The 26,269-nt window shown below is 48.6% G+C and overlaps 11 protein-coding genes across 11 annotated transcripts; 8 read left to right on the forward strand and 3 right to left on the reverse strand.

Annotated features, from left to right (window-relative positions):
• Nucleotides 1-414: 414 nt before the first annotated feature.
• BO79DRAFT_158258 (uncharacterized protein) lies at nucleotides 415-654 on the forward strand (the record flags this gene model as incomplete). The annotated part of the gene is made up of 1 exon (XM_025678894.1): nucleotides 415-654. A coding segment is annotated over one exon (240 nt), but the record flags the coding sequence as incomplete, so codon positions are not given.
• A 520-nt stretch (nucleotides 655-1,174) lies between these two features.
• BO79DRAFT_248129 (aromatic alcohol reductase) lies at nucleotides 1,175-2,253 on the forward strand (the record flags this gene model as incomplete). The annotated part of the gene is made up of 2 exons (XM_025685688.1): nucleotides 1,175-1,246; nucleotides 1,306-2,253. 2 exons carry the CDS (start codon nucleotides 1,175-1,177, stop codon nucleotides 2,251-2,253), a joined length of 1,020 nt encoding a protein of 339 aa, XP_025535260.1.
• A 577-nt stretch (nucleotides 2,254-2,830) lies between these two features.
• BO79DRAFT_211345 (purple acid phosphatase family protein) lies at nucleotides 2,831-4,640 on the forward strand. The gene is made up of 2 exons (XM_025683006.1): nucleotides 2,831-3,097; nucleotides 3,169-4,640. The coding sequence occupies exons 1-2, from the start codon at nucleotides 2,965-2,967 to the stop codon at nucleotides 4,530-4,532; spliced, it is 1,497 nt and encodes a 498-aa protein (XP_025535261.1). The 5' UTR covers nucleotides 2,831-2,964; the 3' UTR covers nucleotides 4,533-4,640.
• A 415-nt stretch (nucleotides 4,641-5,055) lies between these two features.
• Nucleotides 5,056-6,970, reverse strand: BO79DRAFT_259204 (C6 transcription factor; the record flags this gene model as incomplete). The annotated part of the gene is made up of 2 exons (XM_025686352.1): nucleotides 5,056-6,811; nucleotides 6,867-6,970. 2 exons carry the CDS (start codon nucleotides 6,968-6,970, stop codon nucleotides 5,056-5,058), a joined length of 1,860 nt encoding a protein of 619 aa, XP_025535262.1.
• Nucleotides 6,971-7,298: 328 nt separating this feature from the next.
• BO79DRAFT_232334 (NAD(P)-binding protein) lies at nucleotides 7,299-8,543 on the forward strand (the record flags this gene model as incomplete). Its single annotated transcript, XM_025684222.1, has 4 exons — nucleotides 7,299-7,554; nucleotides 7,631-7,990; nucleotides 8,049-8,186; nucleotides 8,242-8,543. The coding sequence occupies 4 exons, from the start codon at nucleotides 7,299-7,301 to the stop codon at nucleotides 8,541-8,543; spliced, it is 1,056 nt and encodes a 351-aa protein (XP_025535263.1).
• Nucleotides 8,544-11,029: 2,486 nt separating this feature from the next.
• On the reverse strand, nucleotides 11,030-13,396 carry BO79DRAFT_259206 (uncharacterized protein; the record flags this gene model as incomplete). Its single annotated transcript, XM_025686353.1, has 6 exons — nucleotides 11,030-11,517; nucleotides 11,588-11,879; nucleotides 11,934-12,115; nucleotides 12,170-12,617; nucleotides 12,686-13,116; nucleotides 13,195-13,396. 6 exons carry the CDS (start codon nucleotides 13,394-13,396, stop codon nucleotides 11,030-11,032), a joined length of 2,043 nt encoding a protein of 680 aa, XP_025535264.1.
• Nucleotides 13,397-14,751: 1,355 nt separating this feature from the next.
• Nucleotides 14,752-16,259, forward strand: BO79DRAFT_232335 (glycoside hydrolase family 71 protein; the record flags this gene model as incomplete). The annotated part of the gene is made up of 7 exons (XM_025684223.1): nucleotides 14,752-14,850; nucleotides 14,915-15,221; nucleotides 15,258-15,468; nucleotides 15,580-15,635; nucleotides 15,723-15,907; nucleotides 15,944-16,172; nucleotides 16,219-16,259. 7 exons carry the CDS (start codon nucleotides 14,752-14,754, stop codon nucleotides 16,257-16,259), a joined length of 1,128 nt encoding a protein of 375 aa, XP_025535265.1.
• Nucleotides 16,260-18,750: 2,491 nt separating this feature from the next.
• BO79DRAFT_108982 (uncharacterized protein) lies at nucleotides 18,751-18,984 on the forward strand (the record flags this gene model as incomplete). The annotated part of the gene is made up of 1 exon (XM_025677909.1): nucleotides 18,751-18,984. A coding segment is annotated over one exon (234 nt), but the record flags the coding sequence as incomplete, so codon positions are not given.
• Nucleotides 18,985-20,122: 1,138 nt separating this feature from the next.
• BO79DRAFT_211346 (uncharacterized protein) lies at nucleotides 20,123-21,530 on the forward strand. Its single transcript, XM_025683007.1, has one exon. The coding sequence runs from the start codon at nucleotides 20,167-20,169 to the stop codon at nucleotides 21,289-21,291; it is 1,125 nt and encodes a 374-aa protein (XP_025535267.1). The 5' UTR covers nucleotides 20,123-20,166; the 3' UTR covers nucleotides 21,292-21,530.
• Nucleotides 21,531-21,781: 251 nt separating this feature from the next.
• On the forward strand, nucleotides 21,782-23,349 carry BO79DRAFT_290466 (uncharacterized protein). Its single transcript, XM_025688890.1, has 2 exons — nucleotides 21,782-23,006; nucleotides 23,062-23,349. Exons 1-2 carry the CDS (start codon nucleotides 21,788-21,790, stop codon nucleotides 23,307-23,309), a joined length of 1,467 nt encoding a protein of 488 aa, XP_025535268.1. The 5' UTR covers nucleotides 21,782-21,787; the 3' UTR covers nucleotides 23,310-23,349.
• Nucleotides 23,350-23,552: 203 nt separating this feature from the next.
• Nucleotides 23,553-24,513, reverse strand: BO79DRAFT_275471 (NAD(P)-binding protein; the record flags this gene model as incomplete). Its single annotated transcript, XM_025687668.1, has 3 exons — nucleotides 23,553-24,200; nucleotides 24,262-24,384; nucleotides 24,418-24,513. 3 exons carry the CDS (start codon nucleotides 24,511-24,513, stop codon nucleotides 23,553-23,555), a joined length of 867 nt encoding a protein of 288 aa, XP_025535269.1.
• Nucleotides 24,514-26,269: the final 1,756 nt, after the last annotated feature.

The following is a 26,269-nucleotide window of genomic DNA, read 5'->3' on the forward strand; positions in this document are numbered from 1 at the left end:
CTTAGCCACGCCATGTCAAGATAGAGCATTCAGAGTCGTCTTCTTGACAGCTAGAACGGACTAGTTATATTCCAAACCTCCGCTTCTGTTCTTTCATTTCCTTTTTATCTTGTTGTTGGATTTGAGCCAAACTAGCTATCACATCGAAGCCGCAATGGATCTGCAACGATGAAGGCTTCGGACACGGCGTTCCGTGCGCCCGCTCGAGTCGTCCTATAAAGGCCAGGCCGATACGATACCTGAAGTTGTGCTCACCATTGCCAGAATATAGCGAGCTATTTTCGGAAAAGAAAAAGCTATATATCCAATGCATACCATCACAACCATCGTGGAGATTGCAGCCGCTCCCGAGGTAGTGCGGGACAAGGTGCGTCCCATTGCTGCAATCCCAAAGTGTACCTAGCAAACTGACACTCGATCCCCGGAATTTTTACAGGCGAGCATCGCTTCAGCTTTGAATGCGCTCCGACAGACCATCCTGGCCAAGCGAGCCGAACACGTCTCGTTCACGAAGAGCGATTCACCGGACTGCTCAGCTTTCTCATGGGTCAGGGCATGCTGGCCAACGCTGCGGGGTGGAGAGATAATACCCGCCAAGGGTTTGAATCATTCAACCGGGATTTTAAAGAATGGGTGGAGACCTCCACGAGATAACTCATGGTAACAGTGCCGGGACATGAATAGGGACAGCAGGAGCGTTGTGTAGTGGCATACTCAATTTAATAATATTAATATGCTTATCACACATCATCAGGGATCACTAATTATGCTGTCAAATAGTCATCGCTAATCAGAAGGATTTCACTCCTTCACTCCTTCGTCAAGTAAGCAAGCCCTATCGATGAGGTGAGATTCGCTCCATGTCGGGCAGATCGGAGTATCGGACCCCGTATCTCCTCCTTCCCGCGCCCCAGGGCTGCCCACAAATTCCTGGGCTGCTGTTTTGCTTGTTAAGCACTGCATGGAAGAGAAGGTTGCTGATTCATCTACCTCCGGGCGACCATACTATTGACGCCGAACCCATGGCGGAGATAATGCCTCTAATCCCCGGTCACTAGTATGTCGGGGAATCCTTCGACAATATATAATCGCCCACTTGCTGCCACAATAGCAGCAGAAGCAGATTCAACTCAACAGCCTCTTTGTGAACAGAAATTCATCTGTATTCCTCATCATGACCGACCAATACGCCAAGGACCAACCCGCTGGGTTCAGCAACCGCATTCAACGCATTGCTATCGTCGGAGTAAGTGCATTATGCCAAACTGTACTATCCACATCGCTAACCGTAGGTCCAATTGCCAGGCCGGGGGAACCGTCGGAAAGCCCATCACCGAGGAACTGCTTCGGACTGGACAGCATAGCGTGACAGCCCTGACCCGCATCGGTAGTACGAGCCAGGTGCCCGCCGGCGTCCAGTCCATTACTGTGGACTACGACGATGAGGCCAGCTTGGTGCGCGCTCTTCAGGGCCAGGACTGCTTGATCATCAGTCTCTCAGTGCGGACCCCTCGCGATACCCAGTCAAAGCTGCTGCAAGCTGCCTCTCAAGCTGGGATCCGGCATGTGATGCCTAATGTCTGGGGTTGTGATGTCACGCACCCGCCGTTAGCCGACAGCGGTCTCAACTGGGGAGGGTTTCGCGACCTCGTGGCCGGCATCGAGGCCGAGGGCATGGCGTGGACCGCACTGATCTGTGGGTTCTGGTATGAGCACAGCCTGGTACTGGGGCCGAGTGCATTCGGCTTCGATCTTTCCGCCAAGAAGCTCATCCTGAACGACGACGGCAACACCAAGGTCAATGTCAGCACCCTGACCCAGTGTGGCCGGGCCGTAGCTACCCTTCTGAGCCTTCCTGTGCTCCCAGAAGACGAACAAGATGACCAGCTGACAATGAGTCGGTGGCGGAACAAGCCGATGTACATCTCCGATTTCCTGATCACTCAGCGAGACATGCTGGCAAGTTGGCTCCGAGTGACAGGCGATACGGCAGACAGTTGGACGATCGAACAGGAACCCTCCCAAAGTCGATATGAGCGCGGATTGGAGTCGGTGAAGCAGGGCGACCATGCGGGATTAGTGCTGGCCATGTACTCGCGGGTCTTCTTCCCTAACGGCGATGGCAATTACGAGCAGCGTCAGGGGCTAGACAATGACCTGCTGCGACTTCCCACGGAAGATTTGGATGAGCACACGCGCGAGGCCAAGGTCATGTTTGACCGGGGATATAATTATATGACAAACCGTAATTGACGGGGGTGGATGGTCAAGGATGCCTTTTGCTGTAGGAAGAGCTTAGCGAGGGTGAGGATCAATACTACCTCGCATGTAGCATGTCAGTCGTGGTTAACTAGTAGCAACATAATGTAACCCACCATTAACAGTATATTGCATAACTTCCATCTGTAACCGAAGTGAACCAGTCCTAAAGAGTAGGGTCAGTCCATCCATCGCCGACGGATCCCCGACCGGAGTGATCGACAGACGGGAATAGCCTCGGTTCACCTCTCCCGTAATGGCCGGTCCTTCCGAAGCAGTGACAGCCGTCGCCGATCCCACGTGCAGCACTAATGCCTTCATCCACGCTTCTCACTCGCTCTGCCTCTTTGTCATCTGTCGAGCTTGCAGAAATGAAATTAATTGATGCGGAACTGGGCGGGGCCCCTCTTGCCTTCGTCCAATTCCAAGCAGAGGCGCGAACCGGCGCACGTTGCCTGCCACAATAACCCTATACTGCAGCGTCGTCCGAAAGGCTCTCCTGGATGAGATGCAAGCCTTCATTCACTGCTCCGCATCATTCCTATCCCCACCCACGTGTTACTCCTAGGACGCATTTTTGGTCATGCGTCTGCCCACTGGAACTGCATATATAAGTCCCTCAGCGGCCACTACCCTCGCTGCTTCATCAGGAATGTCTTCTACGGGTGTCAAAGAATTTGGTGTCTGCTCTGAATAAGCGCCAACATGTCCAAGATTCTTGCCTTGACCAAGGTTCTGCCCGTCCTCGCGGTGGGTACCCTAGCCGTCGACTATCCCACCATCCCCGAGGACAAAACCACCCCTTACCAACAGAGATTGGCAATCTATGGATCCAACTGTTAGTCAAACCCCTCTCCATTGTTATCGCACCAGAGTGCCCACGCTGACCTTCACGACCGACTGCTTCAGCTGTCTCCGTCGCATGGAACACGTATGAGCAGCTGAACCAGAGCTGCGTCGAGTATGGCACCTCAAGCAGTAACCTGGACTCCAAGGCCTGCACGACCAAGTCGACCACCTACTCGACGTCGCGGACTTGGTCCAACGTCGCCTACCTGACCGACCTCACCCCAGCCACCACCTACTACTACAAGATCGTGTCCGGCAACTCGACCGTGGGACAGTTCCTCAGCCCGCGCACCCCCGGAGACACCACCCCCTTCAACATGGACGTGATCATTGACCTGGGTGTCTACGGCACCGATGGCTACACGCTCTCCTCGCGGAAGGCAAAGAAGTCCGACATCCCCACTATCGAGCCCGATCTGAACCACACCACTATCGGTCGTCTGGCCGATACCATCGACGACTATGAGCTAGTCATTCACCCGGGGGACTTTGCCTACGCCGACGACTGGTACGAGGACCTGGGGAACTTGCTGGACGGCTCGGATGCCTATCAGTCAATCCTGGAGCGCTTCTACGACCAGCTGGCACCCATCTCCGGTAACCGTCTGTACATGCCAGGTCCCGGCAACCACGAGGCCGACTGTAGCGAGATTCCCTACCTGAACAAACTCTGCCCTGAGGGTCAGAAGAACTTCACCGACTTCCTGCACCGCTTCGATGCCACCGTTCCGAGCGCGTTCGCTTCCCAATCCACCAACACCACCGCGCAGGCCCTCGCCGAGAAGGCCCGCAGTCTGGCCGTGCCGCCCTTCTGGTACTCTTTCGAGTACGGCATGGTCCACGTCACCATGATCGATACTGAGACTGACTTCAAGGATGCGCCCGACGGTACTGACGGGTCGGCAGACCTCGACACAGGCCCGTTCGGCTTCAAGAACGAGCAGCTTGAGTTTCTCGAAGCCGACCTGGCCAGTGTCGACCGCACGGTCACCCCTTGGGTAGTGGTGGCCGGTCATCGCCCCTGGTACACTACGGGTGACGGGAACGCCTGCGATGTCTGTCAGGAGGCGTTTGAGAACATCTTCTACAAGTATGGCGTCGACTTGGGTGTCTTCGGTCACGTCCACAACTCCCAGCGCTTCCAGCCCGTGGTCAATGACACTGCCGATCCCAATGGCCTGAACAACCCCAAGGCGCCCATGTACATTGTTGCTGGTGGTGCCGGCAACATTGAGGGCCTGAGCTCTGTGGGCACGGAGCCTTCGTACACGGCTTTTGCCTACGCCGATGACTACAGCTACAGCACCTTGCGCTTTCTGAACTCAACGGCTTTGCAGGTTGACTTTATCCGCTCTACTACGGGCGAGACTCTGGACTCCAGTGTGCTGTACAAAGATCATTCTACCCAGTTTGTTGTGCAGTAGACGGGTTGCCGGAATGGAACGATCAAGGGAGCGAGGATAACTGTGTAGATATGTGTACATATTATCAGGAATAACATTGATGCCTGAGCTAGGGCAATCGATCGTGTGTATAATGAAAACATCTGACATTGTCACCGGAGGACTGAATACATGTTTTCGAGGAAGTAGTAATTTTCTCTCGTGTCCCTCACCTGACTTGATTGATGCTTCGAAATGGCTGGTAATCATAGTGAGTCACATATCGCTAGGATTGTGTATTTTCCAAGACATCTACAGGAAGCCAACCATTCTCCTCACTCAAACTCGCCTGGAATTAGAGAATTTACCGGCCGTACACGGGCAACGGCTGATTCCCATTGCTTTACCATATTTTTCTTTATATTCGCGTAGAATATACCATGACAAAATCAGTTGCCGGACAGGTGCACTCAGCCTTAGTCTGTTCCGGGACACAAAGCCAGACAATAAAGATTCATATCTCCTTGATATCAGTTTATTATCAGTTGAACACTCAATACACTTCCTAATTCTTCCTGTGATACAACTCATCAGTCGGTGATCGTGACTCGTCTTTGATCTCCCCCCCGTCCCAGATGCATCCCTGTGCGACTGCAGCTTGCGCCATGATCCGAGACACTAAGGCTGAGGTCACCCCATTCTTTTGGAGGTCGTTGTTTCTCCAACGTGTGACGACTTTATATGCTACAGCCCAGGCTCGGTCAGTCAGCATTGTTTGTGGTCCAACGCCAATCTGCCTCAGGACAAAAACGGCAGCATGCAATTGCGGGTATCCCTCAAAGAGCCATGACCACTGCTTGGTGCGAGGGTCGGTCTCGAGCAAATACGCAAACTCCAGTACTTCAATGGCCGTGACAAAGAGCCGTTCCCGTTTAAGTGCTTCCCCATTCGAGAGTACCAATATCTGCTCTGCCGCGGACATACCCTCGGAGAGATGAGCAATCAACCATGATCGGGCAAGAGCCAGGCGGATGACTGTGACTGTTACCCACTGAAACGGAATTGAGACGTCACAGTAGTCTAGGTATCTTCTGCGCAATCTACTATGGATCTGTTTCAGTCCATGAAGCCTTCTTAACGTGTTCAGTGAACTCTCTTCGACGTGGCCGCCGCTGCTACTACGCAGATCTAAGTGAAGCTGCCGATTGAGCACCGTCATTTCACACCGTATCAAACAGAATGTCATATCAGTGAAAATGGATCTTTCGTCGGGAAACGACCTTGACTCTAGCGATATATCCGAGTCATGAATATTCAGGGGTAACCTGGTGTCGTATGTTCCCTCTTTGATTTGCGTACCAACGGCACTAAACTCGGAAGACTGGCAGTCTAATAAGTAAAATGCCCACCATATCCGGCGTCGTACTTCTGTTTGAAACGGGTTTAGTCCAAGGTGTGTACCACCACGATGTAACCCTAGCCCCTGTGCTATGCGATGTACAGCCGCTGTCATAGCCCAGATGAAGGCGGCATCGTCTTCCCCACGTAGACAAGTTAAGTAGAGGATTGTGGCTTGAAGCACGGTCAGGTTGTGCGACTGAAGAAAGTTGGCACGCGCTAATGCTTGTTCCGTAGCGAATCGATAGTGTTGTTGCAGACTCCCACGTTCCTGGTCAAATACATGTTTGCACCGCTCTGGGTCCATGCTGGTGATAGCAGCAAAGCACACGGCAAACCTCACAGCCTCCGAGGCCCTGTCCTCGGGAATAGTCGTTGCAGCTGCACCGTTCAAGGTCTTAGCAAGCGATGGCTTATGAAATATCATGGTCAACGGAGCAACATTCTCTTCGAACAAGTCCCATAAGATAGAGTGCTGGACGCTGCTGGGGTAAAAGTCGGATAGGGAAACTGCCATCGGCGAATACTGGAATACGAAACCATTGCCGGTTACCATTTTACGCTCCCTGCCTATTGATGCCACCTCTTGCGTCCCAGACTCATCCTTCGCCTTCCCAAGGCGATGCTTGCAGTGCTGACTGTCTTGGATCGCCTGGTACGACCCGCCAAGGGGCCCTCTGTCAGTAGTGCAAGTGCCACATTTGCAGACCCTACCAACCTGTGTTTCTAAATCAACAAGCACCTCGTGGTTGATATACTGGGAGGATCCTCTGTCCACAAATAATTTCCCGCGCTCGCCTTTCACAGCGCTGCTGTTCTCTGCTGGGTGGGGGTGACGCCTTGAGTCGTGATTCACGGTCTCCAGCTTTTCGGTCAGAGTCTGCACCTCCTTCTCTAGGGACTTCAGGCGCGAAACTAATTGTCTTCAGAGGCCGTTTTTTGCGTCGTGGGGCTCGATCGGGGCCTGGGAAGACGCACTCCGAGGCCGACTTGATGCAACTCGCGCAAGGCTGGGCTTTGTTACATCGTATCTTCTTCTGGCTGCAACGCCGGCAGCTGCGTGTGGTCAAGGCCGTGTTCATCACGTCGGTATGCTAACAAGCATTGGCATGACCCAGTCAAAGATAGAACTAGAAAGCCCACTTAATCTCAAACGAAGACATGATATTATGTAAGCATACATGCCCTTGCCGCTCGGCATTGAAATGAAGCCCGAAAGTGGCACCGTTAGTTAATCATGCAAAACCATTCATCATCTAAAACGTCGGGGCTGAAATAAATGTCATATTAATAATACCATCATATACTAAATCAACTACATAAACGAGGTAAGGATTAAACATATAAACAAGGGTATGTTGGTCGCTTTCACTTCCACCTCCGCCTTGGATGGGTTACCATTGAAACAACATGGCGCCCGCTTCCACCAATACTGGAATTCCGAAAGACTCTTGGGTTCTGGTCACTGGTGCCAACGGCTATGTGGCCTCTCACACAGCGGATCAACTTCTGCAGCAGGGCTACAGAGTCCGTGGCACTGTACGGGACCCATCCAAGAGCCGATGGATTGAACACTTGTTCCATGAGAAATATGGTGCCGACCGGTTTGAGCTAGTCAGGGTTGAGGACATGACTGCGCCTGGCGCCTTTGACCAAGCGGTCAAAGGTAACTCTTTCCAGAGTTGTGAATTGGGCATAACAGCTCGGCAGTTTCGCTCCACAAGACTAATCGACAACGACAGGGATATCTGGCGTGGCCCACGTCGCAACCATCCTGGGCCACACACCCGACTTAATCAAAGGCGTTGTCAGTACTAATCGAAGCCTCCTTATCAGTGCAGCGAGAGAAGACACAATAAAGCGATTCGTATACACTTCCTCGTCCGAGGCAGCAACCTTCTCATCCTTCTCGGAGTACCAAGCAGGGCCAAGCATGTCTATATCCGCAGATACGTGGAATGAAGAGGCTGTCCGCAGAAGCCAGACCAACGCCGTGAGTCCGAAGAGAGGCTTCGACATGTATGCCGCCAGCAAGACGCTGGGTGAGCAGGAGATATGGAAGTGGGCAGCAGAGAATCGCCCGGGGTTCGTTATAAATACGGGTAAACCAAACGCACTATTTGTATGGGCCTTGACAATTAGCTGACTTTTGTCATTCAGTCCTGCCCTCTGTATGCTTCGGGGCCTCCATCGATGCTAAGTCTCAGGGCCATGCCTCATCATCTGGCTGGCCTGCAGCTATCTTTCGTAATCAGTTTGATCAGGTCTGGCCATTCCTGCAGCACATCATACCTACAGGTAACTCAGCTCTACACTCCAGGTTTTGAGTAATACATCTGACATAGATTCACAGGCGCCTACTGCGTTGATGTGAAGGATGTCGCACTTCTCCATGTGGCGGGTCTAACCCACCCGGAAGTGACGAATGAGCGTCTCTTCGCTTTTGGAAACCCTTTTACATGGCACGAAGTGGTATCCATATTTCAGAAAGCTTTCCCGGATCGTGAATTTCCAGACGAACTTCCACGTGCGGACAAGATGCTTCATTATGACATCGGGCCGGATGCCCGTGCGCAGGATTTGCTGAGGGTAATGGGAAAGCCTGGGTGGTCTACCTTGGAAGACACTCTGATAGCTAATGTACCGGATATGTAATAGAGTGGATTTTACTACGTCTGAGTCCGGTAAATACACGGCCATGGTGAAGCCTCTGGAGTGACCCGAAACTCCTCCCTTCCTTGGGACACTCTTCTTGCTCTGGAGTCTAAACAATGCGGATGCATAAATCACACAATCACGTCTCGGTATTCCTCTTGGAGACTCATCTGGAGTGCGCGCAGCTTTTCAGCCTTAATCTGCTGGTTCTGAAGCGGCTGGCAATACTAAATATCTTCGTCCGACGAAGACGAATCATGACGTTCAGATCCCAAGATTACCTTGAAATTGCCGCAGATTTCTTTGCATGGCTCATGTGCACCGTCATGTAATCTTAGTCACACCGAATAAACCAATTTCATATGGAACCAGATACCAAGACCAAGGCGTAGCGTATCTCCTGCGAATTCGACGTAATGCTAGCGCTCATGGTATCTTCGGCAACAGAAGGTTGTGTCTGTCCTCTTTCCCGAACGAGAGACCCAAGTGCGACAGTAGATTAACCGCATTAAGGTGGAAGAGCAAGGTCGTATCATGACTGAAATATAAGGATATACCGATTGAGAAGAGTGAAACCAAACCGCGCAACAATCCTCAGTGGGAAGATCAACGCGAGTCGCACTGCGCTATGCAAAAGGCATAGCTCTACCGCATTATGGCCCCAAGATATGGCTGGATGTTATTGTCACTGCATGTCCTGTTTAAGTAGTTCCCTCATTTGGAAGTAGGCTAGGTTACCCATGGCGGCCATGGAAATACTGCACGTTACGTGGTTGGTTGAAATAAATATACTATGACAACTAGGTACATGGCAGAAAATGGTATGACATTAACGAAAATAGAAGAACGCTTTATATTAATATCCTAGTTTTAGAATGCCCACAATAAGTACCAGCTCTTGTACGTATTTGCTAGATAGCTACGGGAACTTTTCAGATATATTGCGGGCAGCGTGGTTGCTAGATCGAGTCCCATTAGGGGTCTCTGCTACCACAATGTTGGGCTCGCATATCATAGCGTATCTTCTGAGCAGCAGTATACATTCTTCTTGAGCCCAATCTCAGTGGCCGTGGTGTTGCCGATGGTGGGTGTGATGATGTTGATGATGCGCAGTGTAGTCACGCTTCACAGCTGATCCTGAGTTGCTCACATCATGAGAGACCTGTTGCAAACAGTGAGCGAGGATTACAAAGTAAAGGGCCATCTGCCTTAGTAAAGGGTGGAGATAAGAGGAGAGAAGAGGAGATAAGAGGAGAGAAGAGGAGAGAAGAGGAGAGAAGAGGAGAGAAGAGGAGAGAAGAGGAGAGAAAGGAAAGAAGTCGGGGGAAGAAGTCTCACCCTACGGACCACAGGAGCGGATGGCAACGGGGAGGGAAGAGAGGAGGAAGCAGAGATTGCTGAGTTTGGTATACGCTTGGACGGCTCTCCACATATTCCGGATATAAACTGCGGGTTGTAGGCCTGGGAAACAGGCTGCTGCCGGTATAATTGACACTCCCGACCCGAAGTAGAGTACAGCCAGGCGTGACAAGCCGGGACTCGCGCACACCGAGCTGCGCACAGAGCGGTGCTGTTGACCTCGTAGGAGAAAGTCAAAGGGGCGTGGCTAAAGAAGGAGATGGTATCATTGAGGAGGTTTTCTGTGCAAGATGGTGAGGATGCTTGCGCCGCTTCCACCGCAAGCAAAACACTAAGGGCTTTCAACAAGATCATCATCTTTTGGGGGCAGGATGGTTTCGACAATGAAAAAGAAGAATCAATGACCTTAGTCCTACCAGCACACCCTGGAATTAGGCATGGACTTGTTATTAAATTGAGGAACACATATCCAGAAACAAAGGGGCCGGCCGGATCATGCTACGTAGAAAAAAATAAATTCTTTCATTAAGGGGTCTGGGCCATTTGACAGGAGGATAAGTCCTAGCGGATTTCGGAGATTGAGAAACATATGGCAGCCTGTCTAGGTCGTACGAGAAAAACTAAACATTATGCAGTATAGAGAAGCGTTCTCTAGCTTTCATATGCACTTTCCAAAAATGACTTAGACTGGCTGTTAGGGCAGAGCTAGTTTAAGGGTCGAGTTCTGGGTTAATTACATTACGCATACGATGTATTACACGACGATTCATACATGACCGAGAGGGGTAGCGTAGACCCTTTTTGCCACTTATTTCCGACCCACTTGATTTGGAACTGGCCTGGTTAGTATAAGCACGACTACACTAAGGAAATTACGGTCCTCGGGGGAAAGAGTAGTCCTTGGCAATGAGACGAAGAAGTTCAATTGTGGCGGGCCAATTTGATTAATGGCTCAACGAGATCCTATCGCGCCACTCTCATAGGCATCAATGAAAAACGGGCGTTTTATAGTGTTTCGAATTTCACTGTTGCTCTTGATTATAGGCTCATGGCCTTATATATTAATACACCGGTTTGTATTTCAATATTCTGCCCAGAATCCATGCAAGTCACCTCTCAGCAGAGAATCATTTCCTATGGACGACAAGATTCACACCATCGACAATAGTGACCCACGCCAGGCCCAGCTCAAAATGGCATTGCCAGAGGTCGTCGCTACCGACTACTGTTTTGGCTAGGTGCGCTACCAAATACCAAAGCTGTACCTGAGGCATGGGATCAGATTCGTTGGATAGGTGACTTTTGCGCGCAGGAGTGTGGGTTCGCTGGGCGTGAAATAACTGTCCCAGATGTAACAGGACACCACATATTATGAAGGTTTGAAAGACGTAGCTCCAGTTTTGGGAGTAAGGAACTCCGATATGCAGTTCTTTAAGATTCACTGACATGTCTTGTAGATGTGCATGGCGCCTGTGAAAAGAGAACAGGTTCCACATCGCACTGACCATGTCGATCGTGAAGGCACCGTGCGCCCGCAGCCTTTTTTCGTAGAGGGCCAGTCGTCCAGTAAATGGAGGTAGCCAAGTAGTAGATGGTCTCAATGACTTTGACACGCCTTAATTAGAGAGTAGCCAGTATCAGTTGGAAGGGCAGGAGAAACAAAAATGGGAAAGAGAAAGGCGTACCATCAACAACATGAAAGGTCGAGGCAGCACGAGAAGGCGGATAGGTACAGCATGCTTCTAACTGGAGATGCAAGGTCTCAAGAATAGTGTCATTGGAGTCACGGGCATGCATGTTGGGGTAAGTGCGATAGCTTGTGGCAAGATAGCAGTTGGCTACTTTGTTCCAAAGGCGAACACCCTTGTCTTGATGCGTGTCATACAGAATTTGCCATTCTGAGAGAGCAGATGCCTGTGTGTCTGCACTGTAACCGCAGAAGGAACTCTTCTCAGTGTCCATAAAGAACCACGAAGTCTTTCTCAGAGACGAATTCAGCTTGCTCACTTACCTAATGTGCAAACGGCGTACCTCGTCGTCCAGATTGTTGTCATACAAGTCACTGAGGGTCACTCCATCCATGCTGGCAGTAACGTATTCGCCAGTCTCAAACTGGCGAAGGTACACTAATTGGCCCGGCCAGATACGAGCAGCAACAACGGGGTCGCTTGGGTCATACTCACCAGCCAGGACCTGGTCGAAGAACCACGGGCCTGTAAGCACATCAGTCATCCAGTACACGAGTTAAAGATCGGAGGGAGATTGACCAACGGTATTGAATTCGTCAGAGAAGATGACTCGTGAACTGCTATTATTTACATGGGTGATATGTTCTTCGACAGCATCGATTGTGCTTGTTTGTCTCCAAGATCGTGGAGTTGCTTTCCTATTGAACTTATGGGAATGTATATCCCACGCAAGCTCGTCGGACCACAGAAAACCCGCACGGGGGAGATAGAGACTGATTGGAGCTCTAGGAACCAGCGAAAGTACCGGAAAGGATCGGCCTTCCAGCTCTGAGATCCCCGGGGAATAGGCACCCATTGCAGGGCGCAGCTCTCGCCGAAGCGAAGCCGATAGGTAATGTAGGTTATAATTGCCACCCAATGAGGTCTCACTCAAGGGGAACGTGAGAGCAAAGATACCTATAAGGGTCGCGGCCAGCACAACTCCCCGCAGAATACACCCAGCAACAAAGCTGTAAGCTATGCTCACCTGCCATCGGTACCTGAATTAGTATTGTATCGTAAATTAATCTCTACAAAAACATAAGTGAGACCTACTGGATGTCTCTGGGGATCTGCGAGCGACGACCATGACCATGAAAGTCGATGGACATTGAGGACCGCCAGACAGTAAATGCCCGCCTTGATTGATAAGCCCAGGCACATGCAAATCACAAGCAGGCAATCAAACACACCCGCCGAGTTCAGTCGCCGAAGCGGTCCCGTCCGAGCTCTTGCCCAGAGGACAATGCACAAGGCAACTGTCTCGCCCAACGCCCGACTTCTCGCCAAGGCGTTTATTCCGTCTTGGTCGTAGATGTATGGATACCCTGCACTGCTCTGGAAATACAGTCCGGCCGAAAGGAGCACCGCACTCAGGGTGCCGACTGAGCCTCCCGAACGAAGAGGATGGCTTGTATAGAAAATGGTCCACACGAAAAAAGTATGAGCTCCGCCAACGATCCACTCCAAAAGCCATGATCTGTTGGCTAGCAGGACTCAAATACCGCGGGTTAGCATCGAAGGAACAAGGACTAGTGTATGGATATTGGCTAATTGACTCTTACCGGCCGCTAAATGGTAGGACAGGGGTGGAAATGTCTCGACGAAGAGCTGCCCTCGGCCACGAAATATCTCCAGGATCCGATGCACCTCAGCGGTGTTCTCCGTGTAACGAACGGTTGCGGGAATTAATGAGCCCAGAATGATTAAGGTGGCCACCGCTGTCGAAAGCATGGACCATATCCAGTGTAACGAGCTCGAAACCATTCTCGCAAATGAGGTGGTAGAGGTGCTTCTGCTAAGGGATATGAAATCCGGAAAGGACGGAGGATGTACTTGGACTACATATAGAACATCCCACATTGGGTTGTATTTCAGAGTATCGATTGATACCGTTCTGTACCTAGTACTAGTAGTAATATTTCCAGCGCGGTGCACCTCATGAACGCTCATGCAATTCTGGGTGAGTGTGTTCGGAAGTATCCGACGAGGATGTAAATTACTCTGTTCTACTATAAAAACCAACACTATTGGATTTTGCCATACGGAGTATATATTTCACTAAAACAGTTTTTAGCCTCTGATCAAGAAGTGCCACTAAGCCGAACCCAGTATAGATACACAAAAATTTCCCCTTCGTCTGAGACACTTCTCAGGGGCAATTCATTATCTAGATTCTAGCCTACTTTTAGACAATCCAACAAACTGGATTACTAGGCAACTATACTTTAATTTTAGATTCTAGGTTGCCACTTCAGCCAGTGTTCATTGTATGAGGGCTCTGAGCGGGGGTCCAAAGCTAGCTTGACCTAATAGACACTGACCATCATGACACCATCCAATTCATAGGCCATATTGAAATGAATGGCTCCACCAGAAGCAGCTCTCAAGCTCATTCATCCAGGGTTCAGATCAAATTAATAGTATTTAAAATGTATTAGTACATATACAGCAACAGAATACCTTCGTGTAATTAACCGTATGGCTTTAACAAATCCGGCCTTCTCTTTCTAGCCAGATAAGCAGAAGGTGCGCTGATACAACCTGATTGATACCCTTTCCAATTAGATGGTTATGACCCTTCTTGTGATCCCTCAACTGCAATTGTCTACCACAATCCCAAGGATATTAGAAATGCAAAAGCATCGGAAAGTCTCACAACAGACTTGGCTTCCAACCTATCAACGTAGACAAGCTTTCTACAATACTACTAATCATCCCACGTTCATCCGGTGTTAGATAGGCCTTACCCTGTTGTTGGGTGTGCACAATACAAACTAATTTACCAAGTAGAAACTAGTCCAAAAGTGACTCCATATCCTCCTCAGCTCCGTCCAGTATCTGGGGAGGGCCGATTAATTACAACCACAATACCAAGATTTATTAGATTGAGGTATATCCAATTCATGCTAATCCCAATCAATCTCACTATTCAAATCAGTGCCGATATCCAAATAAATCTTATGTGGCAATGTATCAGTTTCCTTTAGTCATAGATTTTACAGCAAGTATCTCAGGGACAGAAAGAGACATGGAAGGTTTGCGGAAGCCTTAACTATATAAAATATCAGAACCTCCGTCGAAAGTCTGTCCGCAGAAAAGGTTTCTGGAGTCTACTAACCATGGCACTTGACATGAAGAGCTCGTTGCTCCTAAGCATTCTAGCAATATGGCTGGGTGTCTGCCGTGTACAGACCACAGCAGTCTTCGCACATTTCATAGTAAATATCCGAGATCAATCTGACAGCAACCGGTCACGATTGCTGACCTCAAATAATTATCAAGGTCACTAACACCCAAAATTTCACAACTGAAGACTGGGAAATTAATATGGTATTCGCTCAGCAAGCGCATATTGATGCTTTCGCCCTAAATATGGCATACAGTGACCCCACAAATGAACCTTCTTTGGTCAATGCTTTTAAGACAGCCAGCGTTGTGGGATTTCAGTTATTCTTCTCCTTTAACTATGCAGGAAATGGCGCCTGGCCAAAGAGCACTGTCATTAACCTGCTCACTAAGTATGGATCAAATAACCACTATTACCAATACAAGGGGAAGCCCTTCGTGTCGACCTTCAAAGGGCCACAAAGTACGTCAGATTAAATAGATATCAAGGAGCAGACAGGCTGTTATTTTGTTCCCGACTGGTCTTCCTTAGGTACCAAGGCGGCGCTTAAGGCTTCTCCAGGTGTCCCTGATGGCCTATTCTCTTGGGCGGGGTGGCCATGGGGACCCAATGATATGGATACCTATATAGATACTTCTTACATGCAGTATCTAGACGGAAAACCGTACATAATACCTGTCTCACCCTGGTTCTACACCAATCTACCAGGGTACAAGAAGAACTAGCTATGGAATGGCAATCACCTGTGATTCGACCGCTGGCAGGAAGTGATGTATCTTAAACCAGAGTAGATTAAAATCATCTCATGGAATGATTATAGCAAGTCTCATTACATCGGGCCCTTACACGAGAATGCCTACACTGCTTTCGATATTGGTGAAGCAACTTACAACTACATTACCGGCTATCTGCATGACAAATAACAATCATTCTTGCCTTACCTGATTGCTCTTTACAAAACAGGCACGGCTACAATCACAAAAGAAGGCATCCAGGTTTGGTTTCGCAGAGCCCCAGCTGCAGCTTGCACCAACGGTGGAACCAGCAGCAATACCATTACCCAATTCCAGATCGAGTTCCCCCCGACAGAGATCCTAAAGGATAGGGTCTTTTACTCAGCTCTCTTAAGTTCTCCAGCCGATGTCTCTGTGAGCATCGGAGGAGTCATCCAGCAAGAAAGCTAGTCTGATACTCCAGATGGCGGGATTAGCATTTATTATGGCAGTGTCCCGTTCAATGGGAATACCGGCCAGGTCGTTGTGACTATCTCACATAATGGTGCTGTCATTGCATCGATGGAAGGTGAATCAATTAATACTTCTATTTATCTGGGTGGCATCCAGAACTGGAATCCTTGGATAAGGACCACCTTCGCAGACACCACAATTTCTACCACCCCAGAGTTGAGGATCAGTGAGCAAGTTTGCATCAACAGGACCGGACCAAATAAATTTGCCAGTCTCTGTGGATTCAGTTGCTCTTATGAATATTACCCGGTAGGTGCTTGTGTCTGCACCACTATGGGCAAACAGAGACCCTTGCCTAAGCCCACGGGAATCAAAGGTTATCCCTTGGCAGGTAAAGACGCGAGCTACAGTGGCCTGTGTGACTTCAACTGCAACTACAGTGATTGTGACCCAGAGGCGTGTGGTACGACTGAGGTTGAGTTGACGGTCCCCACGGTGTCAGACTTCTCACCCCCGGCGTGTGTCAGTGGAACAGGGGAAGGAAACCTGACAGGTCTCTATAGTTTCAGCTGTGGATACAGCTTTTGCCCGATCAACACCTGCACGTGTACAGGCAAGAGAGCCCTGGTGCTGCCTCCTCCGACACAGAATGTGAGCGGCTATGCAGGCACGGGGCTAGACGCGTCTGTATACAGGTTCCTCTGTGAGTTCACCTGCAGCCATGGGTATTATCCCGACGGAGCATACACAACAAATCCATACAGCAGTAGTGATGGGGCCACGCCGGACACGGTAAATATCAAACCACTTCCTTGCACTTCCCTCGCTCCCTCGGCCACCTTTACCCTCTCTGCCGCATACACAGACGGGATCCTCGGCCTTCCCACAACTGGACCGGACGCCTCAAGCAACAACATCCCGGCCGGTTCCCCAGCGGTGTGCAACGAGGTCTGTGACTTCTTCCGTCTTCTGACAGGTACCTGCTGTGGACAGGGTGGGAACATGACCAATCCAGTAGAGGTTCCACCCGGAGTAGTGCTGCCGCTGGGGATTCCGCTCCCCTCCGGCTTCCTACCAAATATTCCCATTATTATCCCCATCCCTGGTAACTATGACCCCGATGAAGTGTTCAGAAACCCTAGCTCCACCTCCACCACTACCAGCACTACTTTGGCCCCAATCATCACTACAACCTTTACCACAACCTACACCTCATACTCGGCGTTCCCAGTCACCGAGGTCAATTCAGATAGTCAGTCGATTACGACAACATCCAGTACTCCGATCATCACTACTGCCACTGTGACCACCTCCTCTTCCGGTTCCAAGGCCACTGGCAGCTCTGATAACAACGGCTCAGGATCCAACAACGATAACAATAGACCTCGGAAGCCCCGCAAAACATGCCGGTCCATCGGAGCAGGAATTCCCTTAACCACATTCCTGCCTCATATGCCCTTGCCGTCCTCCATCACCCTCCCTGCCGGGATGTGCTTGCCTGGGACAGACCCACTGAAGATTCCTCCGATAACGCTTCCCAACACTGATCCTCCGTGCTATAAGAAAAACTGTTCGCCCTGTGGGAACGGTGCATGCGGAGGAGATCGGTCGTCCTCCACCTCAAGCACCGGTTCTACCAGCCCCACCGATCCCGATAACCCGGGGCAATGTGCGGCTGATGGCAGCGATGCTCCGAGCAGCGAACAAGGCACCTGTGGAAATGGCAATTTTCCTCTCTGGGACTCTACCACTGGAGAAATCACCTGCGAGCTTCCCGCCAGTGAGGCCCAAGATCAGATGACGCAGTGCCAGAAGGATGCGATGAACGATCTCGACGACACTCTGGATGAAATTGACTGCTACGCCGACGAATGTGGCGAGGGATTGGCGAAGCGTGGCAAGACAGCATGTTCTAAACCGGCCTCGTACAAGCCGCCCGGTCCGAATGACCAGTGCGACGCGATTTTTCACTGCGACATTGACAAATGGCCAAATGTGTGCAATAATGCTCGTTCTGCCATGGACAAAAAGAATGCCCCTTCCATACTCACCTATCGCGGGAAATCGGTGCATGCTACCGCCCGATGGTTGGAAACGCATGGACTCGATAAAAATGAAGGGGGCGCTCAGCGCAACGATGTATATGTGTTGGAGAATTCTGATACTGTGGAAGCCAGGGCCGGATGGGGTCTCGTGGGTAAGAAGTTCTGAACCTCACGTTAACAATCTTGCAGCGCTATACTAATAGACCATCCATAAAGGCTGCGAAGTGGAAGAGTATCCGTTCGGCAACAGTGTCTCTGGAGCCAAACAAATAGCCAATTATAACGATCGACCGACCTTACGCCTTATCCCTCAGGCTGAGAACAGCGACCATGGCACGGAGATGGGAAAGTTCATCAAATATGTCAAGAAACTTTCAAACTCCAAGAACCCTACCTATTGTTGGTCTTTCCATGATTCTAATTCCACCATTGGTCGACAAGTAGGGCTAACTGAGAGGATTAGGTGTTGAGGTCTCGAGTGGCTCAGGTCAAGCGTTGCCAGCGGACTATTGCATTAGTGAGTGGCTGAATTGCGATAATAAATGTGCCCAAGCATATGGACCAAGCTACATTCTAGTCAACCAGGTAGCTGAACGTGATGCAAGAGCCGCCGCAAAGGCAGGGTATACCAACATGCAAGAGTGGGACCTCTGGTTTGATGACCCTGCTCATCCAAATCGCAAATGGGCTCATACTTTGAGTTGGGATCCTGCTAGCTTGGCACTTCCTAACCCGGTATATAAGGCCGTCACGTCGATCATGCCTCCTCAGTTCCCTCCCTCTTTTTCTGTAAATGAGGTTGAGCCTTCGGGGCCGGGACAGAAGATCTACATTGGAAAATTTCCGTTCGGATCTTGGGAGCTCGAGTTCGTGGATACAGCTGGAATAACACGGACGGTTGGCACACCAAAAGCAGTGGTACCCAAGCCGGATGGCAGCCACTACATTTATGATGCCCCCCCTAATCAACAATTTCCTTATCAACGCAAGCGCGACTTGAGCGTGACTGAACCTACAGAGGAAGTCTCGGACGAGAGAGTCACTTCTCACAATGCGTCCATGAGCACCGGGGAGGAGCTGCACGAGATCCCCGGACTATCGCGTCGCACCGACTTCTCTGGGATCAGCTTCCTTGACTCCCGGGTCTATACCGAGGTCCTGGGCTGTCCGTTGGACTCGGAGATGGAGCCTTGCTCTGACTGTGGCCTTCTAGGAGGTCCCGCCCCAATCCCTGCTGGTGCAGGGAGCGATGAGCCCACTGCTGTCAGTACCAGCATGGCCAGCCATCCCAGCACCAGCACCACTACTACTTCCAAAACCTCCTTACCCACCATTCCCCCAGACACCAAACCACTCTGTTTCCGGGAAACGGAAGCACAGGATCACCAGCACCAGAGCTTTACGTTGGGTGAATACCAACTGGCGCGGCTGGGGCTGTGCGCCGGCCAGACCCTGCACGTCGACGATGATCCCAAAATCTGGACCCATCCTAACACTAACCTCGTCGCGAGCGCAGCCTGGGCCGCTGACCAGACCGGCTGCCACACCCGGGTCGATTTCCTAATGACTCAGACCTGTGAGACCTGGATCCAAGAAATCTTGGATTCCTGCGATGACCCCACCGTGAATCCTGACTATTATGGCGGGACATTTGTCTACTCAGGCCCAAATGGTTGCGTGACATACTACCTCGGTAAAGAGCTCTTGGTCTCATAAAGTTATACTGGCCTCCTTGCACTGCTTCGCATTGCTTCATTGGTGAATTGTACATATTTGGGGCGTCTTCGCCGTGGTTTTTATCTATGTCATATACCTTTGGAGTTAAGTTATCATTCCATTATATTATTGGAAGTGGAAAGTGGGGCGGTAGCGGATATGTTCGATAGTACACAGTTTCCCAGGTGTGCCTTACCGTAAGAATAACGGTAATTTCAATTCGCCCTCGCGCCACCCCCGTTCCGCGACCCCTTTTTATTTTTCCCTTGTTCTGTTCGCGGTAAATACGTATAGAAGTTTAAATTCAGAATCAAAAAGTAGTGGTGGGCTGCCAGCACGTGATCAGGAAGGCTATATTACAGAATTTCTTTTCCCTGACACTCCCTCCCTTCATTCTACTCATTCCTGTTTTTTTCTTTCCAAGTCTCATTTCGCCTGAAATTTGGCGTGTAATACACCATGTCAACGAACGGTCCGTCCAGCACCAACCCGCCACCTCTCGACGTGGACGAAACCATGCGGCAGGCCGTTGATAGGTTCCGCACGCGCATGGCGGCCGCCAACCGACAGTTCATCCAGGACCGCATCGATGAGATCGACGCCCGCGGACTCGCAACCGAGAAAGAGAGAATTCGTATGATTCAGAGGTGGCGCCATTTCGGAGACTTAGACCAAGACGAACCAGCCAGTGCCAGCAACCCCGAGGCGCGCCACGTTAGCAACCAGTTCCGGCAGACGCGGGAGTTGGCGGCAGTGCCCGCGCTGCTGGAGGAGGACACACGCCCTCTGTTCGCCATGGACGGGGTCCACCCGCCGCGCCTCCGCACGCCGGAAGCCCGCCAGATCTTTCTCGACACCCTGCAGCAAGTGTTCCAAAGGCAGGCGGAGGAGTGGGCGGCCGCCGAGGGCGAGGATGTGGCCTCGGAGCCGATCCCGCGCTGTGAAGAGCTGGGCCGGCTGTTGACGTATGCCCATGAGGTAGAAGACCCGGACTTTCGCCACTCGGGCGTCGCCCCCTTCAAGGCGGGACTTTTGGTGCTGCGCGGCCGGTATGGATCCCTTCCCTGTCTGGACACGCAGGAGCAGCGAGACCAGTACCATGCGCATGTGCGCGAGCACTGTGCGCGGCTGCAGGCAAGATTGGAGGGGGAGAACTCGGCCCTGATCAACAAGGCCAAGATTCCAGCCTTCCCGGATGAGGACCTGGAGGTCCGGGCGGGTGTGATCATGGGCACCGGCTACGTGGGGGAGTATCCGAAGTGGCACAGTGCGTACCTCTACTGCCGGAAATATCCAGAGGAGGATATGGAGGGGATCAATTTTCAGGATGAAGGCATCCCGGACACCCCCAATATTCGGGAGTGGGGGTGGCGCGTGGTATTTATGGAGGATGAGGTGACTCCCGTCTTCGAGCCGCACGTGCTCTACGGACGGAAGCCACGCTTTGACTCGATCCCGGAGTTCCTGGACTGGTACGCGAGCTGGTGGGACAAATTGGACGCCCGCGGGCTGCTCAGTCTCCGCCGGCATCTGAAAGGATGTGAGACTGATTGCGAGTCGGACTGTGATATGCACGAACCATAGTACTAGGATTCTGGTCAGCTTCGAACGAAAGAAGACAATGCGAGCAAGCTGGGGCTCAGATGAGGGATCAAGGGTCGGAGTAGCGATCTTCGAGACCCTCTTTGCTATATTCCGAGAGTAGCACGTATTTTAGTAGACAGGTATTTCTCAGTTTCAACCTGGCTTGCTCATCTCCCAGGTGGAATCATTGTTGAACAGAAATGGAGGACTTTGAGCTCATTATGACCTCGAGAAAGAATTGATGGTGTATGTAAATATGCAGTATGTCCAGCAGCATTGTCTTGATATAAAATATATTTGTCTGACAACCAAGACGAGCTAGTACTGTTTGGGTGCAGACCCTGATGGATTGGATCCACTTGGTTCAGGCACGAGGGTCTTTAGCTCCGATTCTGCCTGGCCACCGTCTTCCCTATAAATAAGGCTAACCACCCGCCACCCGCAAAGAGCAAAATAACATGAGGGAAAAAAAAGTAAAAAAATTTTCATACGTAACATGAACCTCTCGCAACTCCTTCTGGCCCTGTTGTGGTGGTGCGTTTCCACGGCGGCTGTGGCAGAAGAGACCTGCGACAATGCTCCTCCCAACGATCCCATCGGCATCGACCTCGGCCATCGTTTTGTCTTTGCCTCCTACGCGAATTCTCTAAACAATTTCACCTTATTGGGGGTAGTCAATCACAAGGAGTACCAGCGGCAGATCGAAGAATTGTCCATGGACCATTTCCAGCGATCCGGGCTTGGGAAGCCGAGAAGCGGATCTAGGTCGACACCGCTGACGCTCCTGACCAGCGTCATGTGGAGCTTGTTCGAAGTGATCGATGCTAGAGTCTCCATCAGCAGCAACACATACGTCGTCTGGACTCAAAACTCGATCCGCTCGATATCTGACACTGTCTACGGGATCATCCCCGTCTCGGTCCAGCGAAAGGTCAAGTCCTTCCTCGTCTCCCGCGGCCTGATCAAGGAGAAGCTGTCTCTATCCGACGTCACGGAAACACTCACAGAAGTACTCGCCGAGCTCAAGGCTACTTCTCTTGCAGCTCACGGCGTCAACATGACCTGGGCCGTGGTCGGCGTGCCCGACTTCTTCAACGACACGCTGAGAGAGACTGTTATTCGAGCCGGGCAGCAGGTGGGCATCACCATCCTCGAGGGTGCCGTGCCCCCACGCTCCTTCTGCACTCATTACCTCAATCCGGCGATCGACCAGTATGATCGTGTCTTGATTGTTCACCAGGGAGAAACCCATTGTGGTGTTCAGTTGTACGACGGGTCGCCACAGCGCCGCCGCAAGGGCCAGTCAGTGTATCCGTATCTTCCTTTAGATCCGTGGAGTGGGGATAGGATTCAGTACCGCCTTGTGAAGGAGCTTGTTGACGGTGATGCTCAGCTGAAAACTCTGGTCGTTCAGGGTAGTGATAACGGATTTTTGATACAGGCGGTGCTGAAGACAAGGTTGATGTTAAAGGGTTATGATCCGGCAGTGGAGCTGTTGCTGGGGCTCGAGCCAGTGCTGGAAGATCAGCTCGGTGGTAACAGAGATTTTGAAGACGGAGAGACGCTCGACGAACTTCCGCTAAATTTAGATTCCTGGTGGACGCATGGGAACATCCCCGACTTGGTTCTCACGCGTAGCCAGATCACGGCAGTCGAGAATAACTACATGGAAAGTTTGGCAAATAATATCCAAGTTTATTTGCAAGCTATGGCAGGCATGTCTCATGGACCACATAACCCTGTTTCAGTATCAGGACTGACTTTCTACAGAGCCACACAAAACGGGAAAAGCAACAAAACAAGAGAGAGTGGACTACGCAATCATCTTGACCGATTACTTCGATGGAGAGCTTGTGCACCGTGCTGTGCAGCAGGCTATCGGGCATGGCGTTCCTATTGTTGGGTCGTTAAAGGATATCACTATGGTGGCGGACGGTGCGGCGAGACTGGCGTGGACGCGGAGGGAGAATCTGCTGTCGATGCGCGAGATTGCAAAGACTAGACATGATGAGCTTTGACAAGGAAAATTCCATACCAAGAGCTAAGCCGGTCGGTGAGAAGATAGATGTACGATATGCGTCATAGATACCATTCCAAAAATCGATGTGTACTAATCATCTCTTTTCCGATCATTACACCAGGGTAAACGGAAGACAATTCTGATAGTTGCTATTTCACAACTGCCTTTATCCGGTTTATACTATGGGGTAGATTATTACACACTATCGATACTGTACATCACATGTGCCTTCCAGATCTGGCTATTTCTTGAATCCACTCTCCTTCTTCAACCAGGTTGCAAAGTCCATCATTTCCGGGTGGATCTCCCTCAACCTCGGAATGTCAGCCCTATATCCTTCGTTTCGAAACCACTGGAACATGTATCCCATATCCTTCATCATGGCCATGAATAACGAGCATATCGGGCGGAATGTCATGGGTAGTGGCTGTCCCGTCTTCTGTTCAAAGATCAATCCCATCCCTTCGAAGGTGAGTTCATCACCGGCAAGCGAAATGGCCCTCCCCTTGTACTTGTCCGGGTTGAGGAAAGCCTCAGCACCGAAGTATCCAATGTCGCTTGTGGCGACAAGCTGCAGTGGCTTTCCAGCCAATGCCATCTTGAAGCACGTGGTGAAAACCTTGCCGAAGAAATCCGGAGTTAGGTTTTCGTAAAAGGCGGCCGGGCGCAGAATCACCCAGTCCATGTTGCCATCTTTGCTTCGGTTGACCAGGTGGTGTTCGATATTATGTTTCTTGATGAAATGGGGTATCTTGGTGGGATTTTGGAACGAGTGCTCCTCGCCGCCGCGGTCAACGGAACTGTAGACGAAGAACTTGACCTTTTGTCGGATAGACTCGTCGATCAACGCTTTTCCTTGCGTTTCTTCCGCCTTGTTGCCAATTGCGGCCTGGCGAGACGCAGTCAATAAGAGCGATTTTTGTAGACCAAAGTCAGGTTCATTGACCTACCTGCACACTGTATACTCCCCAGATGGGCGAGGTCGTTAAGCGTTGAGCATTGCGGAAGATGGCACCCGGGTTATCAAGATCACCCTCCACCAACATGATATTTGCGGACAAACTAGCTAGCTTCTGGGCAGACGCGGAAGAGGTGTTCCTGGTGACGGCGAGGATTTCAAAGGGAGCCTTCCGGAGAAGAAGATTCCTGATGAGGGCACCCCCTTGTTTGCCGGTTGCACCAGTAATAAGAACAGCAGTCATGGTGACAGGAAAGACGAATTCAATTCATTAAGGAAATCGATTCATCCACCCACGAACCCCTTTTATATTAAAAGAGTTTTGTATCGCAGATGCAGATTTAGTTTGGCAATATATTCAATTCAATTCAATTCATATTCTTATACCTGATCAAGCCCGCTAAATAAGATGCTAGCTATGCAGGTACTTCACTGTTTAAAGCAGAAATATAGTTCTGAATATCATTATATCTCTCAGACTTACAGTAAATATATAAAGCAATATATTCTGTAATATAAAAAGATTATTATCACAGCCAAATATAACTAAATATAATAAAAATAATATAAAGTAAAGTTATATAATAAGAAAAATAAATAAATATTATAACTAGCTGGCTAGTTATTTATAAATTATTATTTTTTTATTCTTTATTTATATTCTACTTCTAATCTGCCTATTTTTTTTAATATATATAATTTTTTTTATTAACTCCTGCGGAATATATATAGAATTTTCTATCTAATATTTTTAATATTTATCTTTATAACTTTAAAACCTATATATTCCTGGTCTAGATTAAATTTTTTAAGATTAAATTTAATCTAGCTAAACTGCCTAAGCAGATTTATTTATAATATAAATTTAATAATATAACAGACCGCCTGTAGATCTGATATAAATAAATTATAATTAATTATCTTATTTTTCAGATCTGTGTATACAGTAATCTTATTAAATATTTAATTATATAATTTTATAAAATAGAAATATATAAGAAAAATATACTTAAAAATTTATAATTTTTTTTTATAACTGCATTGGTTACTCTTCTATATTTTAATTTTATAAAAAAAGTATATAAAACTAATTCTTTATATATATATCTATATAATTATAAATATATATATCTTTAATAAATTCTTATAAAATACTAGTATTTTTTTTTTAAGAGAGCTTTGACCAGGCATTTTATAAATATTATTATATATTTTATTTTTTATTATTTAATTTATTTATTCAGAAACTTATTATAAATAATTTTTTTAGTAGTAGAAATAAGCTGGATTATTTATTATTTTAATTTAATTTTATATTTTACTGTCTACTTTACTTTAAAATCTATAATTTTATTTTTTTTTATTTTTATATAAACAGAAATCTAATAAATTATAAAATTAAAATCTATATCTTATAGAGCTCTGAATTTATTATAAATAATTCTTAAAAAAAATTATTTAAAAGAATAACTAGAAGTTTTTATTATTTAAATTACAGTCTGATTATCAGTAAATATATAAATCTTTTTAAAACTATATTTTAATAAAATATCTTTTATAAAAATAAAAATTATCTTAATATTCTTTAACTTAGCTGTATATATAATTAAATCTTTTTTAATATTTAAATATATTTTCTGAACCTGTCCAGTATAGATATTAATTATAAAAATTTTAATATTTCTATAATAACCATTACTATTTATATATAAGATAACTAAAGTTAATTATATACAGTAAAGCTGGTTATACCTAACAAGTATAATTTTATAAAATTAAATATTATATTAAATATATAATTTCTAGAAAACTAGTATAAATATATTATAGATTTTCTATATTTTTTTCTATTAGAAGATAGAGATAAGAATTATATATTTTATTTATTTAAGAATTTTAAGCAGGTTTATATTTTCTAACTTAAATATATTTTTTTAATATTTATATACTAGATCATGAGGTTAAATAATTTCTAGCTTTATTTAAATTCTAAAAATAAT

The sequence above is a fragment of the Aspergillus costaricaensis genome, assembly GCF_003184835.1.
Source record: "Aspergillus costaricaensis CBS 115574 unplaced genomic scaffold BO79scaffold_40, whole genome shotgun sequence".
NCBI lineage: Eukaryota > Fungi > Ascomycota > Eurotiomycetes > Eurotiales > Aspergillaceae > Aspergillus > Aspergillus costaricensis.